Source organism: Monodelphis domestica, chromosome 5 (assembly GCF_027887165.1).
Source record: "Monodelphis domestica isolate mMonDom1 chromosome 5, mMonDom1.pri, whole genome shotgun sequence".
In the NCBI taxonomy this organism is placed as follows: Eukaryota; Metazoa; Chordata; class Mammalia; order Didelphimorphia; family Didelphidae; genus Monodelphis; species Monodelphis domestica.
Genome location: NC_077231.1, coordinates 43,307,361 through 43,325,039, shown reverse-complemented (window position 1 = coordinate 43,325,039; position 17,679 = coordinate 43,307,361). Strand labels below are relative to the sequence as shown.

At 37.9% G+C, this 17,679-nt stretch overlaps 1 protein-coding gene across 1 annotated transcript in view; it reads right to left on the bottom strand.

Annotated features, from left to right (window-relative positions):
• Nucleotides 1-11,810: 11,810 nt before the first annotated feature.
• CAND1 (cullin associated and neddylation dissociated 1) overlaps nt 11,811-17,679 on the bottom strand; it is a 39,312-nt gene continuing 33,443 nt past the window's right edge. Inside the window, exons 12-15 of the mRNA XM_001362185.5 lie at nt 16,178-16,347; nt 15,925-16,089; nt 14,334-14,441; nt 11,811-13,825 (exon numbers count right to left, since the gene is read on the bottom strand). Of these exons, the coding sequence (XP_001362222.1) occupies nt 13,601-13,825; nt 14,334-14,441; nt 15,925-16,089; nt 16,178-16,347 (668 nt within the window). The 3' untranslated portion in view covers nt 11,811-13,600. The remainder of the gene's footprint in view (nt 13,826-14,333; nt 14,442-15,924; nt 16,090-16,177; nt 16,348-17,679) is intronic.

Genomic DNA, 17,679 nt, shown 5'->3' with positions numbered 1-17,679 from the left:
ACAAATTATCCCAAAACATTACGTTTTCTCCCCTGATATTTCCACCCACCCTCTACCCAATCCCAGTATAGCCAGATGGCTCAGTGGATAGAGCAAGGAGATCTTTCAGAGCCAAAGGCAGCTGTGGGGAGCAAGAAGGTTGAAGCTGGCTAGAAAGAGAGGTGATGGGCTCCAGCAGGCAACTGATGGAGAGAATAAGATGGAATGGCACTTTTCTCCTTTTCAGAAAGGCTACATGGGTGACCAAGGCACATATGGAAACGGGGTGAGAGGATCACTGATGTTCTCCCTCCGCTTCCCCACATGCCTCCCCCCATGTCCCCAGAATGCTGCTTTGCACCTGGTAACCCAGTGAAGAAGAGCCCTGGGGGTAGTCAGGAATACCTAAATTCAAATTAAGCCTCAGGGATCTCTGGATGGGAGAAACATATGAAAAAAAATTATGTAAAAAGTTATCCATTTTTTGAAACTAATAAAGGGTATGTACTTATTTTAAAAAGATATTTACAAAAAATTAAAAAAAATCTATAAAAAGGAACATTTTCTAATCATCAATTGGATGATTTATGGATTATGGATTTATTATAGTACATGCATTATGGATTTGTGGTGTATGATGTTTGTCTAAATGGTTTTTTGCCAATGTATTTTCCAATTTTCCTGGTAATTCCTGCCAAATAAAGTCTTTCCCTATTTTTTCCCCCAAGTGTTCATGTTCTCAATTCTATTGGAGAACAAGTAGTAGAGTTAAATTGTTTCTAATTATACTCTTTCATTGATCTTACTGCATGATGATTATTGCTTTATTGTAAAATTTGAAGGCTGGAAGAATTATTTCCCCTACATTCCCACTTTAAAAATTATTTGATATTCTAGACCTTTTTGTTCAGAGGGATCATCATAAGCAATGAGTATCCCTCTAAAATGTTGTCATTTTTTACCTTTTGAAAGAATATCTTGTAATCTTATGCATAGATGTAGTGTCCACTGTACATTACTTGCCACAACTGGCAGTCAAAAGTTGGTGAGAAGGGACTCGTAAAAGGGGTTCAAAGTACTCTGAGGGTTTGCACTCCTTAAGCTCCAGCTCATGAACTCCCACCGGTATGCTTATCTTTAATAGTCAGCCTGGGGACACAATTAGCTCAAGGCAAAGGCACTTCCTGGAATGGAATATCATAAACGATGGCAACAAAACAAGTCCTGTTTTGGACACTGCAGTACCCCACTGTCCTTCGTGAATGCTCATGATGTCCTCAGGACGATCCTCCTGGTAACCTGGGCAGACTGCTCTGCCAGGCTCCTGAGGTCCGGTACTCTCCACACTTCAACTCGAATCATCAGGACTCTCTCCTGTCTTCCAGAGTTCTTCTTACTTCATTTTCTTGGCTCTACTGATGGACTAACTCCATTGCAAGGCACCATGATGCTTGTAGGATAAAAGGGATGTGGAGTAGGGGGAGGGGGGCGGGGCTGAATCAATCATTGACACTATAAATATATCACAAGTCAAAAGGAAGCTTCGACCAAATGGAAAGAGAACTCCCAGGTTCTCCTTGGAAAGGCAAGGAAAGAAATGGTGGATGTGATTTTATGGGGTATTCGTTGGGCATTGGGTCATCTCATATTGTAGTGTCTGCAGTTTTATATGTCAACAATGGTTGGAGAATTATTAAACAAAGACATTCTGTGAAAAAGTTAAAGACCCTCCAAATCAAATGAACTTATGATTTAACACTTAAGAGACTTCCATGAAAAGGTAGGGAGAGGGGAGGAAGGCAAAAAAAAAAAAAAAAAAAAAAGAAAACATGACACCAGATTAAGAAACAGGAAGATCAAAGGTTTGTTAAACACCCAGAAGTCTTTTGCTTTTTTGGTCATGACATTTTCTTGGGGAGTTGGGCAGCACTGTATGTATTTGGAGTAAAACAACAACATCGAAGAAGCCCTATTTTAGGAAAGATGGCTTGCCAAACGAGCAGTCTATGTAGAGTATGGCTCTTCGCTGTTAGAATAAACATAAAAATTAACACCAGGGAGAAAGAATACGGGCTGCGATTAAAATGGCTATTGCCTAACAAACAGTTTTTAATGCTCCTCAAAAGGGGAAAAGACATTAAAAGATCATTACCATTTCTTAAGTTTTAACCACTGGGAGCCAATTGCCACAAAATCCTAGAACAGAAGCTGCTTCCTCCAACAAATACTCCATCCCTTTGCCTAGTACAGAGATGGTAGCCTGACATAACAGTAACTTGGAAAACCAATTCGTTTGTGATGATGACGAGCTGTATTACTCACAAAAATGAGGAGTAAAAGAGCAAATCAAACAAAGTTTGGTGAATGACCTGTAAGCAAAAGGTATCCTTAATGCACGAAAAGAGACAGAGACAAAGACAAATGCCTAAATGGAGAGGTAGAGAAACAGGTGAAGAAAGTGGAAAAGATCTATCAAGATCTTTATGAGAGGTGGCTACGGGGCTTAGTGCACAGCAAGCCAGGCCTGAAAATGGAAGATTCTGGACCAAAATTTGGCCCCAGACATTTCCTAGCTGGGTGTCCCTGGGTAAGACACTTAACCCCAATTGAGCAGCCCTGCCCGCTCTCGTGCCTTGGAACCAGTAAATTGATTGAAAAAGAGGTGAGGGTTTACAAGAAAAAAGGTCTTTGTAATGGACTATTCTTTTAACTGACGAGTAAAGACACTATGCTTGCAAACTTTCCAAGTCAGGTCTTTGACGTGCAACATGAGGAAGTAGAAATGGCACCAGGAAAAACAGAGATGAAGGACAAGTGGACTAGACCTCCATGTTGGAAAGGCCATTCTGGGACTGATTCTCATAATGCCAAAGGAGGATGGCAGAGCCTCGGGGAAATTTTTAGCCATTATCATCATTGAGAATAGCAGCAACTACTGACCCACTTTACAAAATATTTAGGAGAACGAGTTATTTATCAAGATGTTCCTAGTCAAGGTACAAGAAGGGAATGGGTACACTTTTCCCTCAATAATCTGTAGCAAGGCCACATCTTCCCAATCATACAACTTACTGAAAGGCACAGAATAGAATATCCAATTGTGTTTATCATTTATGGATTATAAAGCATCGGAATGAGTTGAGCAAAATGTTGTTTTAAAGGTTTTGCGTCAACAGGGTCCTTCCCCAAAAGATACTGAAATCATACAACATTCTTTGAAAGATGTCACGGCAGTCATTTTTGTTGTTGATCCCGATTGCTAATGACAAGCGAGACGTCATTGAAGGTGTTACTACGGTCATGGAGGACGCCCCAGAGTCCAGGAAGGTGGAAAGGGTTCCATTTCTGGATAACATCATATTGATAGACAAGATGGGCCGTGTGCGCTCTTCCAGATTTATAATCTGAATATGTATTTTTATATGATAATTGTATTTTATTATGTTATATACTATAATATTATATCATAACATTATATTAATCATTATATGAATAGTATAGATTATATTTTATAATTATATTAATGTCATAGATTAAAATTATAAATATATGTTATCATTTGTAATCTGAAAATATAATCACTCATGATTCAAGGAAGTTTTGCTGAATTCGATTCGGGAAAACAAAGCGGAGGAAAGCCCCCGTCGTTCGTACCAGCACGCCTCTCAGATGCCGCAAGCAGACGACGAAGGGGGTCCATGAGAAATTGTTTGCGCAATCCCATGGTGCTGTTTGATGATCCCTCTTTTTCGTAGTCAGTCAAGAATTCAAGAGGTCAGGATGGATGTCGGGAAGAAGCAGCCTGGTCAGAGGGCCAACGGGAGGGAATGAGAGAATGGCCATGAGGAGCACAGAACAGAGGAAGCTGGATGGGAGACCAGAGAAGAGTGAGGAGACTCAACAGTTCGCGCCTCGACTTCCCCTCCCAAGCCCCATGTGGGCAGTGGCCTTCCTTCCCGCCAGGAAAGGCCCGTCTCGGGGCACGGTGGTCCGGGTTCGGTTCTCCCACTCATTTCCTGTGGGCTTGGCTGCATTTCACAATACCGTCCACCGTCACTCGTTTTTAAAAGGTCATTGAAATAATAATAAGTTCCATAATAGTCGGGGCCCATTTTCCGTCCTTTGTTTTCACTGTCCTGGTTAGGCCAGGCCAGGGGTCCCCCGCTAGGAAGGGCCGAGGCCTTTGCCGCCCGGAGGCCCGGCTTTCTGTCAGCTGATCCATCACTCTGGGGCCCATCCTCTCTCTTTGGAGATTCATGGCCTTCACACGATCAGGGGAGTCACACCTGGCCCTCCGAAGCAGCTTTCAAAGTCCACAGGCAGGCCCTCTCGACGGCCTCTCTCCCTCAGCTTGGCCATTTTTCGGGCCTATTTGGAGTCTTCTTGGCAAAGATACTGGAGTGCTTAGCCATTTCCTTCTCAAACCCATTTTACAGAGGAGGAAACCAAGGCCAACCGGCTCGCCCAGGGTAGAGTTCGACAAGAGTCTTCCCGGCCTGGCCTTCCTATTCTCAGACCACCCAGCAGCTTCTTTCCTACTGTGTTAAAGCAACACGAAGGGGTCCAAATCCCGGTGGTGGAATTCTTAAAATGCCAAAGACGTGAGTCCTCCCGTGAAGACAAGCTGCGGGGAGAGGCTCGCCGGGCAGCGGGCTGGTAACCAAGAGCCCATCGGAGTCTTTCGGGGGACAGAGCTCTGGGTTGGGAGAGAATGGAAGCGGGACCAGAACCTCAGGACGGCCCGGGCCCAAAGCAGACAATTCTGAGCCTGATTCGCGGCACCATCCGCCACTCTGGGCGTGGAACACTTTAAGGCTCTCCGCCGAGAAGTCGAAGAGTTCACATACAAGGCCTTCTTCCGGGTCTCTTGGCCATCACAGGGCGCTTCAACGGCAGCAGATGATCGCTTTGCCAAGCGGCCATTTTCATATAAGCACAGAGGCTCTAGAGAAGGGCCAAGCATGCCCACCGGCCCAGGCTCCCTTTAAAGTCCACAAAGAAGCCCTGGAGCCCGTACAAGCTCCACGGAGGGAGGGGGCTGCCCAAAGCTCCCAAGTGCCCAACCTATTCCCAAGGCTTCATCTTTCCATAGTAAAAAGGTCCCCAGAAGAAATCTTCTATTCGTGCTTATCCTCAGGCTTCACAGGGTGCCTGTTGTGGTTCAGAAACGTCCAAGCTTCCGATCACATCAATGGAGCCAGGGAGCAAGAGGCAAGAACAACGATCGAGATCACCATCACTGTACACCATGTGCGTATGAGTGTGACACATTTATCTACCGCAAGATCCATGACTACAGGCAACTCCCTTCAAAAACATGAACACACTTGCAAGTCAGTCCTAACGGGAAAAGCCTTTAACGTTCAAATTCATGTGGTTTGGGATTTATACCAAGATGATCACTTGGTGTGCCTTAAAATAGGATCACTGGAGAGAGGAGGCCCCCAGAGTAAAAAAAAAATACTTCTGAATGTTAGAAAGAAAATAGACGAACTATCCCTACGAGAAAGGGGTTGAGATCATCAGCAAGTCTGTCTTCCTCAAAGATTCACTCAATATCTTGGCGGCTATTGTTTGTTTTTGTGAACTCGATTCCCTGGCATTCAAACTGCTTCCTGTGCATTTCATTCTTCACACCCTTGTGAGGGATTCAAAGGTTAATTATTGTCCCCATCTTATAGCTGGAGAAACATGAATGTAGAGTTTAGGGAACTAAGTTTTTATGATCTCATGGGAGACCATCAAAAGTCAAAATCTTCCACAAACCTATGTGAACCTGCTTAAGGGAAAGAGGGAATAAAAAACTACACATTACCAACATCTTCACTGGCTGGCTTAAAATGTCAGAAACTAGTATTCAAAGGATTGAAATTGTATCCCCTTCATGAAGAAAGATATTTGTAGTAGTATGTCTGTATCTCTACAGACCTGCTTTTGCCTGCCCCCCCCCCCCCGGGACAAATATAGGGGTTCAACTATACATTTTAATTTTGGAAATAAGATAAATTTGCACCATTAAAAAAAAAGAATTCCCTGTGTGACCCTGGGCAAGTCACTTGACCTCCATTGCCTAGCCCTTACCATTCTTCTGCCTTGGAGCCAATACATAGTATTGACTCCAAGACGGAAGGTAAGGGTTTAAAAAAAAAAATTCCCCTTTTAAAATGTAAAATTTGGGTCTGTTTTCTCATCTGTAAACAAGTTAGAAGAAAAAAAGATCAATGCCAAGGATATCAGAGAAGAGCCTGAGACTGTTAGCATGTGCTAAACAAAGCAAGTTCTTATCTGTTGCTCAACTTACAATTAAAAATGCAGTTAAGGAATAGAATGGTGTTCATTGATTAGAAAAACATGTAAACTGCTTTATTTCAGTACTTTAGTATTTAAACATGAAAGAGAACCCTTTTCTAATAATCACCTTGTATTTTCCCAAATGATACACACAGTCTAGATAAAATAGTGGATTTCCCCCCATTATGAGAAATTAACCTTGTGCCCATTTCTAGCCCAAAATTGGTAATAGCTTTAGTACATAAAGCTTAGAATGATTTTTCAAAATATCAGGGTCATTAGAGGCAAGGACATATTTTGCTAGCTATTACCTCTAGAATTAGCCATCATTAGAAATCAAAACAGTCACTGGAGTAGCAGAGCATAGTATCGTAAAAGCTTTGAAATTGTTTTAAAATAAAAGATCAAAAAGATCTTCTTGGTTCAAGAATATAAGCTGTTGTATTACAGACCTTAAAGCTGTTCAATGGCCTGGTGATTTGAAGTTATCTTTTCTAATTTCAGATTTCTCCTCAACTGCAATAAATTCAAAAACCAAAGGAAAACATTTTTTACTACATTAAGATGCCAGTAAACAACAAACAATTGGTTTTCTAAGATCCAAAGAGGTTAAAACCATAAAAACCTGAAAGGTTTATCTAGTAAAATTAGTCACCTAAGAGAAGGATTCTTGTAAATTTACTTTATTTGACCTAGAAAATGTCAGTATTTCCTCTTGCAATATTCTGTGAACATATCAAACTTATATATTGTTTGGGAGAAAAGATTAGACATTATAAAAGGGGTTATGGGGAAATGTTCATTGTGGAGTACTAAAACTTCAGTGATGAGGCCAAACAGATGTTCAAGAAATCTTAATTTGATAGAAAACATTACTTCCTGTTTTGAAAAGCAGAGGGAATATGAATTCTCTTCAGAGAATGAGGCAAAACTGCCTCCATTCTGTGGGCTCCATTGGCGGATGGGCTGGGCCTGCAGGGGGCTGGGGAGTCCCTCAGGCACGCAGGTAGTGAACAAACAATAGATGAAAAAGAGGCAAAGGTTTTTAGATAGGCTCAATGTACTCATCTGCTTTGCTAGACTGAACTTGTTAGCAGAGTCCTCCAGTAGGAAGAGGCCCTGGGAAGTCACAGAGGTAAAAAAAAATCTCGATAAAACATCTTTAAAAGGTTGTCCTGAAAGAGCACTTACACCAGGTTGGATTTTTGCAGCCTCTAACATGAAAAGACTATTGCCAGGTGACTGGAAAATTCTTTTCTTGGAAGAGGAAATGCCACTTCCTTTTTAGGTTTACCTGCGTTCAATAGGCTTTTTTAAAGTTGATATCACTGAAGGGTAGAGGGGAAGATGTCAAAACAAAATGGACTATTCCAATAATGCCATTGAAGATAGAGCTGTAACATTTGATTTGCTTCAGGGCAACTTGAGAACTTTAATATGAAGCAAAACCTTGATTAAATAGAATGTCTGAGACTTGGAATATTCATTTAGATTTCCTATTTAACTTTTGAGAACTTTAATATTAGGTAAAACCTTGATTAAACAGAATATTTGAGACTTGGGGTAGTCAATTAAATTTCTTGTTTAACTAAAATGTAAAAGAAAGCCTCATTTATTTCAAACCATTACTGAAAATGGGACTAGTTCACTTTCCTTTTGAAGTTAAATCTGGTGTTCAGTTGTTCGTGTCCGGTTCTTTGTGATCCCATGAACCACACTCTGTGGGGTTTCCTTGGCAAAGATACAGGAGTGGCTTGCCATTTCCTTCCACCATGGATTAAGGCAAACAGGTTAGGTGACCTGGCCAGGACACTAGGCTAGTGTCTACAGGTCTTCCTGAGCCTAGGCGCAGCACTCTATTCCACATAGCTGCCTCTTTAAGTTAAAAACAAGATAATAAATCAAGTATCTGGGGATACTTCATAGCCAGTGACCATGAATAATTATCTTAAAGCTCCATAAATGGCTTGGCGCATTGGTATGAATCTGTGAAGACTTGAAACATCTCTTGGATGTAGGTGGCTTGAAGAGATCTCCGCTGTCATACTGGCTTGTCATTTGTCTTTACAGTAAGACAAGTGTTAGGGGGAAAAAAAGTTAATTGATCCTGTGTACTTAAAACTATTAACCTTTAATAAAAAATGTATAACTGAATTATTGAAGAAACTTTCAACCTTTGTAAGGAAACATAGTGACTAATTGACAGCTGCTCTTGGGTCAGAAGGGTACATATGCTACAAATCCAAGTGTAAGAGGGTTCAAATTACATCCAAGTTTTTAGTACAGAATTTGCCGTGTCCAATTTCCTAAGCTAGCCATAATTTCATAATTTAAAAGTCGCCCCCATATCCACTCCAGTGAAAAGACATCCTAATGAAAACCAGAAGATAGAACTTCCCATTTTCCTTGTTTCTCCCGTTTTCTTTTGGGTTTCCCAAGTAATCTATTTAGTTTTACTCCAATATAATTGTCTTGAGTTCACTGGAGTTAAAAGAGAATAAGATGCCCAGGCGGGAAATTAGCCCAGATCTTAAATCCCCAAGTTGAAAAAGGCCACAGAGATCTAGCTCAATCTCCACCATCCACAACATCTTCTAGCCTCTGCTTCAAGGCTTCCAGTGATGGGAAACTCATTACTGGAGTCAGGCCACTTCAGCTTTGGAGACTTGTCAGTGCTCAATGAAGTCTGTAAACATATTATCTATTGTCTCTTCTTAACTACAATATCCATATGATCCCATTTTTATTGCTCAGAGGGAACAGATGGACAGAATTACTGTAAAGGAGAACTAAAGGAGAACTTATAAATTCACATTAGCATTATCATTAAAATGGAGCTCAAAGACAGTTACTTCTATGCCCACATAGTTCATGGAATAACATGAAAAAGGATAGAGTTAGTTTTAAGAGTTAAGGGATAGCTGGGTAGTTTAGTGACCTGAGAGGCAGACCAAGAAATGGGAGGTCCTGGGTTTAAATTTGACCTCTTGATACTTCCTATTTGTGTGACCCCCATTGAGTAGCCTTTACTGCTCTTCTGCCTTGGAACCAATACCCTGTACTGACTCTAAAATGGAAGGTTGTTTATTAGTTTTCATTTATTTATTTATTAGTATTTTAATTAGTAATTTAATATTAATTTATTAGTATTTTATTAGACTTGGGTTCAAGCCCTGTCTGAAAATATTTAGCAATGGAGTCAAGGGGTAAAGTCATTTAACCTCCAGTATGATTGTTTCTCTGTCTTTAAAAATGGGAGGATGGACTCAACTGCTTCTTAGGTCCCTTTCAGCTCCAAATCTATGATCTTATAAACTGCTTTCAAGTGGCTGGTTATAATTTATTGCTAATAACTAGTAAAAAAAAACTTTTCTTTATTCTTATTCATATTTTTTTAAACGAGGTCTGTTTTCATATAATATTTGCAGAACAATTCTCTGCTGTGTAAGATTGATTTATTACTGGCTCATCTCATTAATGGTTTTCTCAATAACTTAGATGAAGATATAGAGAAGGCATGCTTATCAATTTGCAGATGATGTGATATTGGAAGCAATAGTTATTGTGAAAGAACAGAAACAGTACCTTACTTGCAGAAAGACTGGCAAGATGGGCCAAACCTAACCAGGAAAAAAGCAAGGAAAAGATGTCAAGGCATACACAGAAATTAAGAAAATAAGTACGGCACAGGGGAAAGCAAGGCTTGACAGAAACACACATTTTAGTTCAAGACAAACGTACGGAGTCAAATTAATATCATTTTAGGGTACATAAAGAGACAGAGTATTAAGATCAATACTTTATCTTGTGCTGATTAGGGCACATTCAAACTTTTGGATACTAAAGTGGACTATTACAAACCAGGGGTGGTAAATGGAGACGACATTGTATGGGCCCCAAGAGAGCAGTGTTAAAATATATTTTAAGGGTTATTATCAGAAAAATCAAACTGATTCTCAACATCTCCAATAAGAACTTGCAAAACAAAAGCATACAAGATTTTAGTTCAAGGTATAATTTTCTAAAAAGCTGGCCAAAATTGGAAAGGAGCTGCCTGCTAAAATACAAAAATCTCCTCTAGAAGTGTTAACATGCATTAGAAGACCACTGCATGAGGAAAGAGGCTTAACTAAATGAGGTCCTTTTCAACTCTTAAAACTGCTTGACTTTAGGAGTTTACTATTTACTTTGGGAGAGAGATTAATAACTGATAAAGTACGTGAAAATATAAGACTCTATTAGGCGAGTCACACACTCTTTGGGCTACATACATACAAATATAGAGAGAGCTTGCACTAGAAATTCCAGGTTCCTTTTGGTATTAAATTCATAAAATTATAATATTTCATTGTAAAAGTTAAGCTGGGAAAAGCTCATCAGCTCTTGAAAATATTTTCTATCAGCACTAGGAACTGCTTTTAAATAACCAACACCAAAGGATCAGTAATTTGGTGGAAGAAATACAAATAGACAGATGCATGACGGCTCTTTCTATACATGTATTTAGACCATTTCTTCCCTTAAGTCACTACAGACTTTGAGAAGCTGAGCAATAGCTATATCTATTCCTCACAGACTATGCCTTCTAATAATGTAATCACAACAAAATTCCAGAATGATAAAAATGGAATATGCCCCTGGGATTCATTATAATGTGTTTGCATAAAATATTCTGAAAACACGAACTCTTCAAATTCTATTTCAATGCCTCATTGTAGTCTCTAACAGGTGACTGACTGAGGAGGTTTCTCAGAGGCGCTCAGTGGAGCACAGAAGCTAGCAATCACCATGGCAAAATGGAAAGGCTTCATGTACAGGATCTGTGATGAGCTTTAGGTCATTTGATCACAGACTAATAACACTGCTAAAATCCAAGAGGCTCATCTTTAGGCTAGCTGCAAATTGATGGCTTTTTCAGCTGCAAGACATACTGGAGAAAACCTTTTTAAGTCACAGAGAAGTCATCATCAATGCCATCAGAGAAGTACTCACAAGGACAAAATTACAGATCTCTTAAGTATTACGTAAAAAATGGAATGCAGCACTGATTGTCATCTAACACGCAATCTGGTTTACTCCTCAGACTTTCCTTTACTTTAGAAATGAGGAAACCAAGGGCCAGGAAAATTAAAGTGGCCTGCCCCTGGTCAGATGGATAATTAGTGGCAGTCAAGTCCAAGGGCCTTTAACTAATGTTCTTTCCAACTAACACTGTGTTCAGTTACTAAGGTAAATCAGTTTAATCCAGCACATAAATTGGAGGCAAGAATTGAGAGAAGGAGCATGTCTTTTTCTCATTTCAATGCAACATCAACCATCCCCTCTGGTATTAAAAAATAGAATTCCAGATATATCATAAAAAGCAGGCTACAAGCTCAGGAGAAAATAGAACATGTGTTCCAAAAGTTAAAAAAAAAAAAAACCTTGAGACTAAAGAAAAATCTATTGTGTGAAAGTGCTTGGATTTAACTTTAAGTAATTAACAATGGCATTCGCAAAAATCCATGCATGTCAACCAGGTCCTATTCAGTCCTAGAGCCTGCAGTATTATCGTCATTTATTGTGAAACCAGAAAACCAAATATTTAAATATATCCAACAACATCTACACCTTGATAATGCATAGTACATAATATACTAACATCTCTAAATAAGTTTCTATTACACGTCTATGCAAATTATGTTATAAGAATATCAACTGCCAACTGTAGAAATGGCAGCAACTTCATTTGAGATTCCATTTCAATGTATCAGTCCGCATCCTTAACAATAGAATAGCAATGTGTTGTGCATTAGCTGAAAATCCAAAATCAAGAGCATCAAGCTGATAACTAATTACTACAATGTGCTGTTAATTAATACCACTGCATATGCAGATGTTTCAAGCAGTTAAGTTACACAGCAGGGAAAATATTCCTAATTCACAGTTCCAAAAACAAAGGGTGCAGTTTTCAAATATCTGATTGCTTCCCATTCAAACTGGTCATTTGGTGAACCTATTGGCTGCCTCTTTCAGTACATGTAAACTACTATATTTGAACAGCATTAGGGAGATGCCATTTATTTTCAGAAGTCAGCTTTATATTACACGAGCACCACACATTTGTAGGAAGAGGCTACAGAGTGAAAAGATTGCTTAAGTATGTGTTTAAAATTAGTGAAATAAGGAGTTACTGCATGAGATTTTTTACCTCCAGCACAAGTCCTACATTCAGGAAAAGTAAAATAATGTTTACCAAATACAGTATGTAAATTACACTCCACAAAGGAGGGGGGGGAACAAATCCTCGTTAGCTAACAAGCCCTGGTAACCTGATACAGAATTACCTTAAAATAAAAAAATTTGTGCCATAAAATGTCATAACAATGGACATATAAAGAGACCCAAAGGGATGAAGAATATGGCTCAAGAATTTCTAGCTGGGAAGACAAACAAAATGGACGAGAAAAAGTGAATGCTTAAATATTGAAATTTAAAATGAGAAAGTAAACAGTATTAATAGAAAAAAGTGGCAAAAGATTGAGGGCATAAGAACTTGATTTGCTGAAAATATCTGAAATTTCTCTTAAACTGACATTAAGAAAACCAATTTAATCCTCTCCAGAAATGTTTTCTGTGCAAAAATAAATATCTGAAAATTGCACTGATACAATACTTATTTTAACTTGTATTATGAATAAACTGCACATGCTGCTTTACAGACAATATATATTTGTAACTTGCTCATGCAAAATTAGTGTGTACAACAGGGGTATTACTTGCTAGTCCCCACTTTAGAAAAGGATACCTTCTATATGTCTGTTCTTCTAAACTGCCAAAACTCTCTGCAGTATAATAAATCTTACACAGAAATTCTTATCTGCCAGCCCAAAGAAAACAATTTATATTATTGAACAAAAACAATAAAAGTTATACAAAAACATGGTATTTGTCTTGAGGCTTTTCTGATTCTGTTTTAAAACAGTGAAAGAAGGAATTATAAAAAGAAAGAAAATTCATGGTCACAAAATTTTAACATTTTAATCCTAAACATTACAGGGCAAATGGATACTGGAACCTAATTCCATACTCCATAAATTCTAACTTTATTTCCATTTTAAATGTGGCTCAAACCACTAAAACATTAGTAGTTTTACAACCTTTGGATTATGGAAATACATATTTTTGAAATAACTACAAAAGCAACAATGGAAGAAAGCCAAACTGTCTCCATGAAAGAAAATAAAAGTGGAACATTGTGAAGTTTAGATACTTCTCTTTCCATTTCTTATGATTAACCTGTCAATTCAGTGCATCGTTCAATGTAATGGTCCCCATGTTGAACAAATATCTAACTAGTGTCCATTGATTCCAAGTTAGTGGATGACGAATCTTTCTGGATACTTTCAAAGATGGCTGCCAGCTCTGGGTTGGAGCTGATCTGTGACTGGAATTCACTCATGAGTGGACTCTTCTCTGCTTCTGGAATGGTTAGGAGCGCAGCTACAGCCCTCATGGCAGATCGCTTTAGCTCATCTTGTTTTTCAAACTCCTGCTTCACTGAGTTTGCTTTGACCTGCACCAGTGAGCCAAGAGAAGAAATTAAGCACAATCATTTCCTTTCTGGAAGCTTTGTAAAATTCCAAATCATAATCTGGTCTATAACATTAGCAATCTCCAACTCCAGGCCTTGCCAAGTCTGGCTCCTCTGCACTGTAGTGAGTACCACCATCATATAATCTGACATAGGTCTTAATGCTGCCCTCTGCAGATGAACTTTCTCTCACATGCTGTCTCTCCCTCAGTTAAGAGTATAAGCTTCCTGAGTGAGGAGTTTTTGAACTCCAGTGCTTAGCAGAGTATATGCTATACAATGAATGCTAAATAAAGGCTTTTTCATTCATTCACTCATTTAATTAGGCCAGATATTTGAAGATTCATCTTGATAAGCAAATTTGAAGTCTGGTCTATTCCTATACCTTTAAAAATACCTGACTATTCCCATACCTTTAAAAAATTTGGAGAATTGACGAACCTAAAAGCAGCATCAAATTCCATTTAAGTCACCTCTCCTAAATATTTACCTTAGTTGTACATGTGGCACGTAATGGTTCAACGAGTCGGTCCAATCTTTGCAGTACTGCACTTGGGCAAAGAGTAGATAGTCTTACCAACATTAAGAATGTAAGCATCTATTAGAAATAAAAATAAACAAAAGTTTAGTACAACTTTCTGAATATAAAGTACTATCAAAGCTTCATTATAAGGAGGTTCCATATGGTCCTATTGGAAACGACTAAACATAAAAGTGCAATCCTTAGAATGCTATAAACTCTCCTTGGGCTTTTTGGCTGATAGAAGATGGAAATAGGAAAATATATCAGTTTGGGGTCCAAAACCTTTTTTTTTTTTTAATTTTTTTTTTAAGGCTCTCAACTTAAAAATGATGGGTCACTGTCCATAAGAGGATTTCTCTTTTCCACTGAATACATAGTAGAAGCAAATAATTATAGTTAATTACATACCACTTCTTGCCCAATTATCCAAAGATTTTAACTGAATATAACAAATGATCAACATACAACCATACTTTACTAATAGTAGATTCTAAAACCTAGTTTTACTATAAATTTTCTAAGTTGTGGTTTAATATTGGGAAAATCTTTCCATTTCCTTAAATCACTGTTCATTTGGGTTGGCAATTGTTGCCATTAACACATTTTTTTTCATCAGAGGTTTCTTCAGTATATACTAAAATAGTTTAAAAGAAAGCTCGTAAACAAAACATCTTAATTATGGATAAAAAATACTGTTTCTTTTCCAAAAGTAAACATTTTTAAATTAGGTTTTTTCAAAATGCCAAGATTTTAAGTGCCTCATAAGTTACAGAAACACAGGCAAATCTGATAAACTAGATATATTTTTGCTAAATTATCCACCTCTTTCACAGAGTTGAGGATGTTTCAATGACTATAATATTTTGAATCAGAAATAAACGGCACTTTCAAAATCACATCTAATAAAAAGGACCAACATTTCTAGCATTAACATTTACACAAAATCCATCATTTACATGGAATTCCATATTAAGGGAATTAGAGAAATACATATGTGAACCCTCAAAGACCTTAGGATTTAGATGGGAAATTAGGACACATACCCAAGAATTAACTACTAGCACAAGGTAGCATGTAAAGTAGCGGATAAATGGAGTGATACAGCCAATACTATCATACTAATCTAGAATAGGGAGAGATCACTATGAACTACAACAATGAAGGAAATTCACTATGTAAAGTATATTATATATCATTCTAAGAGAGAAAATGCCAACAGTAAATAATACCGTGATACCTTGTCACAGCATGATTTCTGGCCTAGTACAACCTCCTGGGATGTCTACCCCCACTTATTCCAATTAGGCTATTCAAAAATGCACACTGATAATAGCAGTCTGTTTTTCTCTAACACAAGTGATAGTCACTTGTGTTATTACTACCATGCATTAACTATAAATTGCATTCTATGACTACAGATGCAAGGGTATTCATGCATATAGCAACTACGACCAATAACCCTACTTTCCTATTGCTACTAACATACATTTCATTAAGTGCTTTTAGTATTTCTCAGAATTTCTCCAAGACATTTTATAAAGATATATAAATATCTCACCTTAATATCATAATGGTCCTTCAAACCATCTTCAACGTGGTTTAAGAATTCAAAGATATCTAATCTATCAAGACAACTGTCTAGAAGTGTATACATACACTCAAAAGCTGCCTTTCTTATATCCAAGCCATCATCTACAGTATGCTTAAATGGTCCCATTTCTACCTGTTAATAAAACAGAAAATTTGATTTTATATATAGGTGTGCAGAACATAAACTTAAGCTTATTTAAGTATAGTCTAACTTAACTTACCTCTCTTATAAGTTCCTTTCTAACTTTTGTCTCATTGTAAAGATGTGGAAGAACAGTATCTAAAAGATCCCTTATTAAAGATGGCTTATTATGTGCTGCTGAATTAAATGTTACCAGGGCTACTCGTCTTACATTCAAATCAGGATCTTCTAAAGTTTTCAAGAAGTCACCTGTAAGTAAGGAAAGAAAACTTAAAATCAATACAGACTGAAAACTACAATTATTTCTTATCTCTAAATGTGTTTCCTAGACTCGGAGCGAACACTCTGATGCAAATACTAACAACATGGCAATGGGTTCAAGTCAAGAACACATATGATACCAGTGGAATCACACGTCGGCCACGGGGGGGTGGGAGGGAGGAAAAGAAAATGATCTTTGTCTTTAATGAAAAATGCATGGAAATGATCAAATACTATAAAATTAAAAAAATAAAAAAAAAAAGAAAAAAATTATTTCCTAAAAAAAAAAATAAATAAATGTGTTTCCTTTATCATTATCCTTTCCAAACTTTATTTCTAAGAAGAAGCTGCCATGGTATCTTAAATTCTAAATTGGAGAGAGAGAACAACAAGGGGATGAAGGAAGGTACAAGGTGCAGGGGGGCATGGACTACAAATTGGCAATTTCTCCCTATGTAAGAATATACAATGGATTACCTCAACATTCTCCAATAAAAATTAACCTGACAAACTAGGAAAATGCAGTATCACCTTCCTTCACAAATATACAGGGGAAAAAAAAAAGCGGTGGAGTCAAAAAGCAAAAAAAGCCTACCACCTTGAGAAGAATGATCTTCCCAGCAGTACTGAAAACAAAGGTCTAGAAGAGACTAAAAGAGAACATCCCTTCTGTAGGTAGAAAAGGACAGACTACAGGCACAAAATGGCTTTGTTGGTCACTTCTGCTTAACTGCTTACTTTGTTACAACTGTAAATGACTGAAGTCAAACAACTAGAAAAGCATCAGTTTTTAAAAGACTAAGAAGAGGAAACGTAAGGTGGCAAATCAACTTTAACCCTTAATGGATTAACCATCAATGCAATGGAGCCTGGAATAGATACTAACTAGGTCCTCGAGTCGTTTCCCTATAAGACTCCTCTTTTAAAAAAGGAAAAAGAAACAAAAACAAGGAACACAGTAGAGTATTTGTCAGTATTTTATAAAATTGAAACAACCTTTTTAATGAAAAACAGAATTTTAGAGCTGAAGCATCTTGTCTTTTAGACTAATTCAATACTATTAGGAAACTGCAGTCCAGAAATGTATGCTCTTGCCCAAGACCCCACAGGGTAGCATCAAGAGGTTGGATTAGCATCCATGTACCTAAATATCTAGTTACAGAGACTACACTCAGAGCAAAGATAAATCATAAAGCAATTACTAAACTACTGTTTGTAGTATAATGAGTATTCTAAGAGAATTCATTCCTCTCCAAACAGTAGTGCTTATTTACCATGGACTGAAGCTTACCTGTGTACTGAATCTTCTCAAAAAATAAT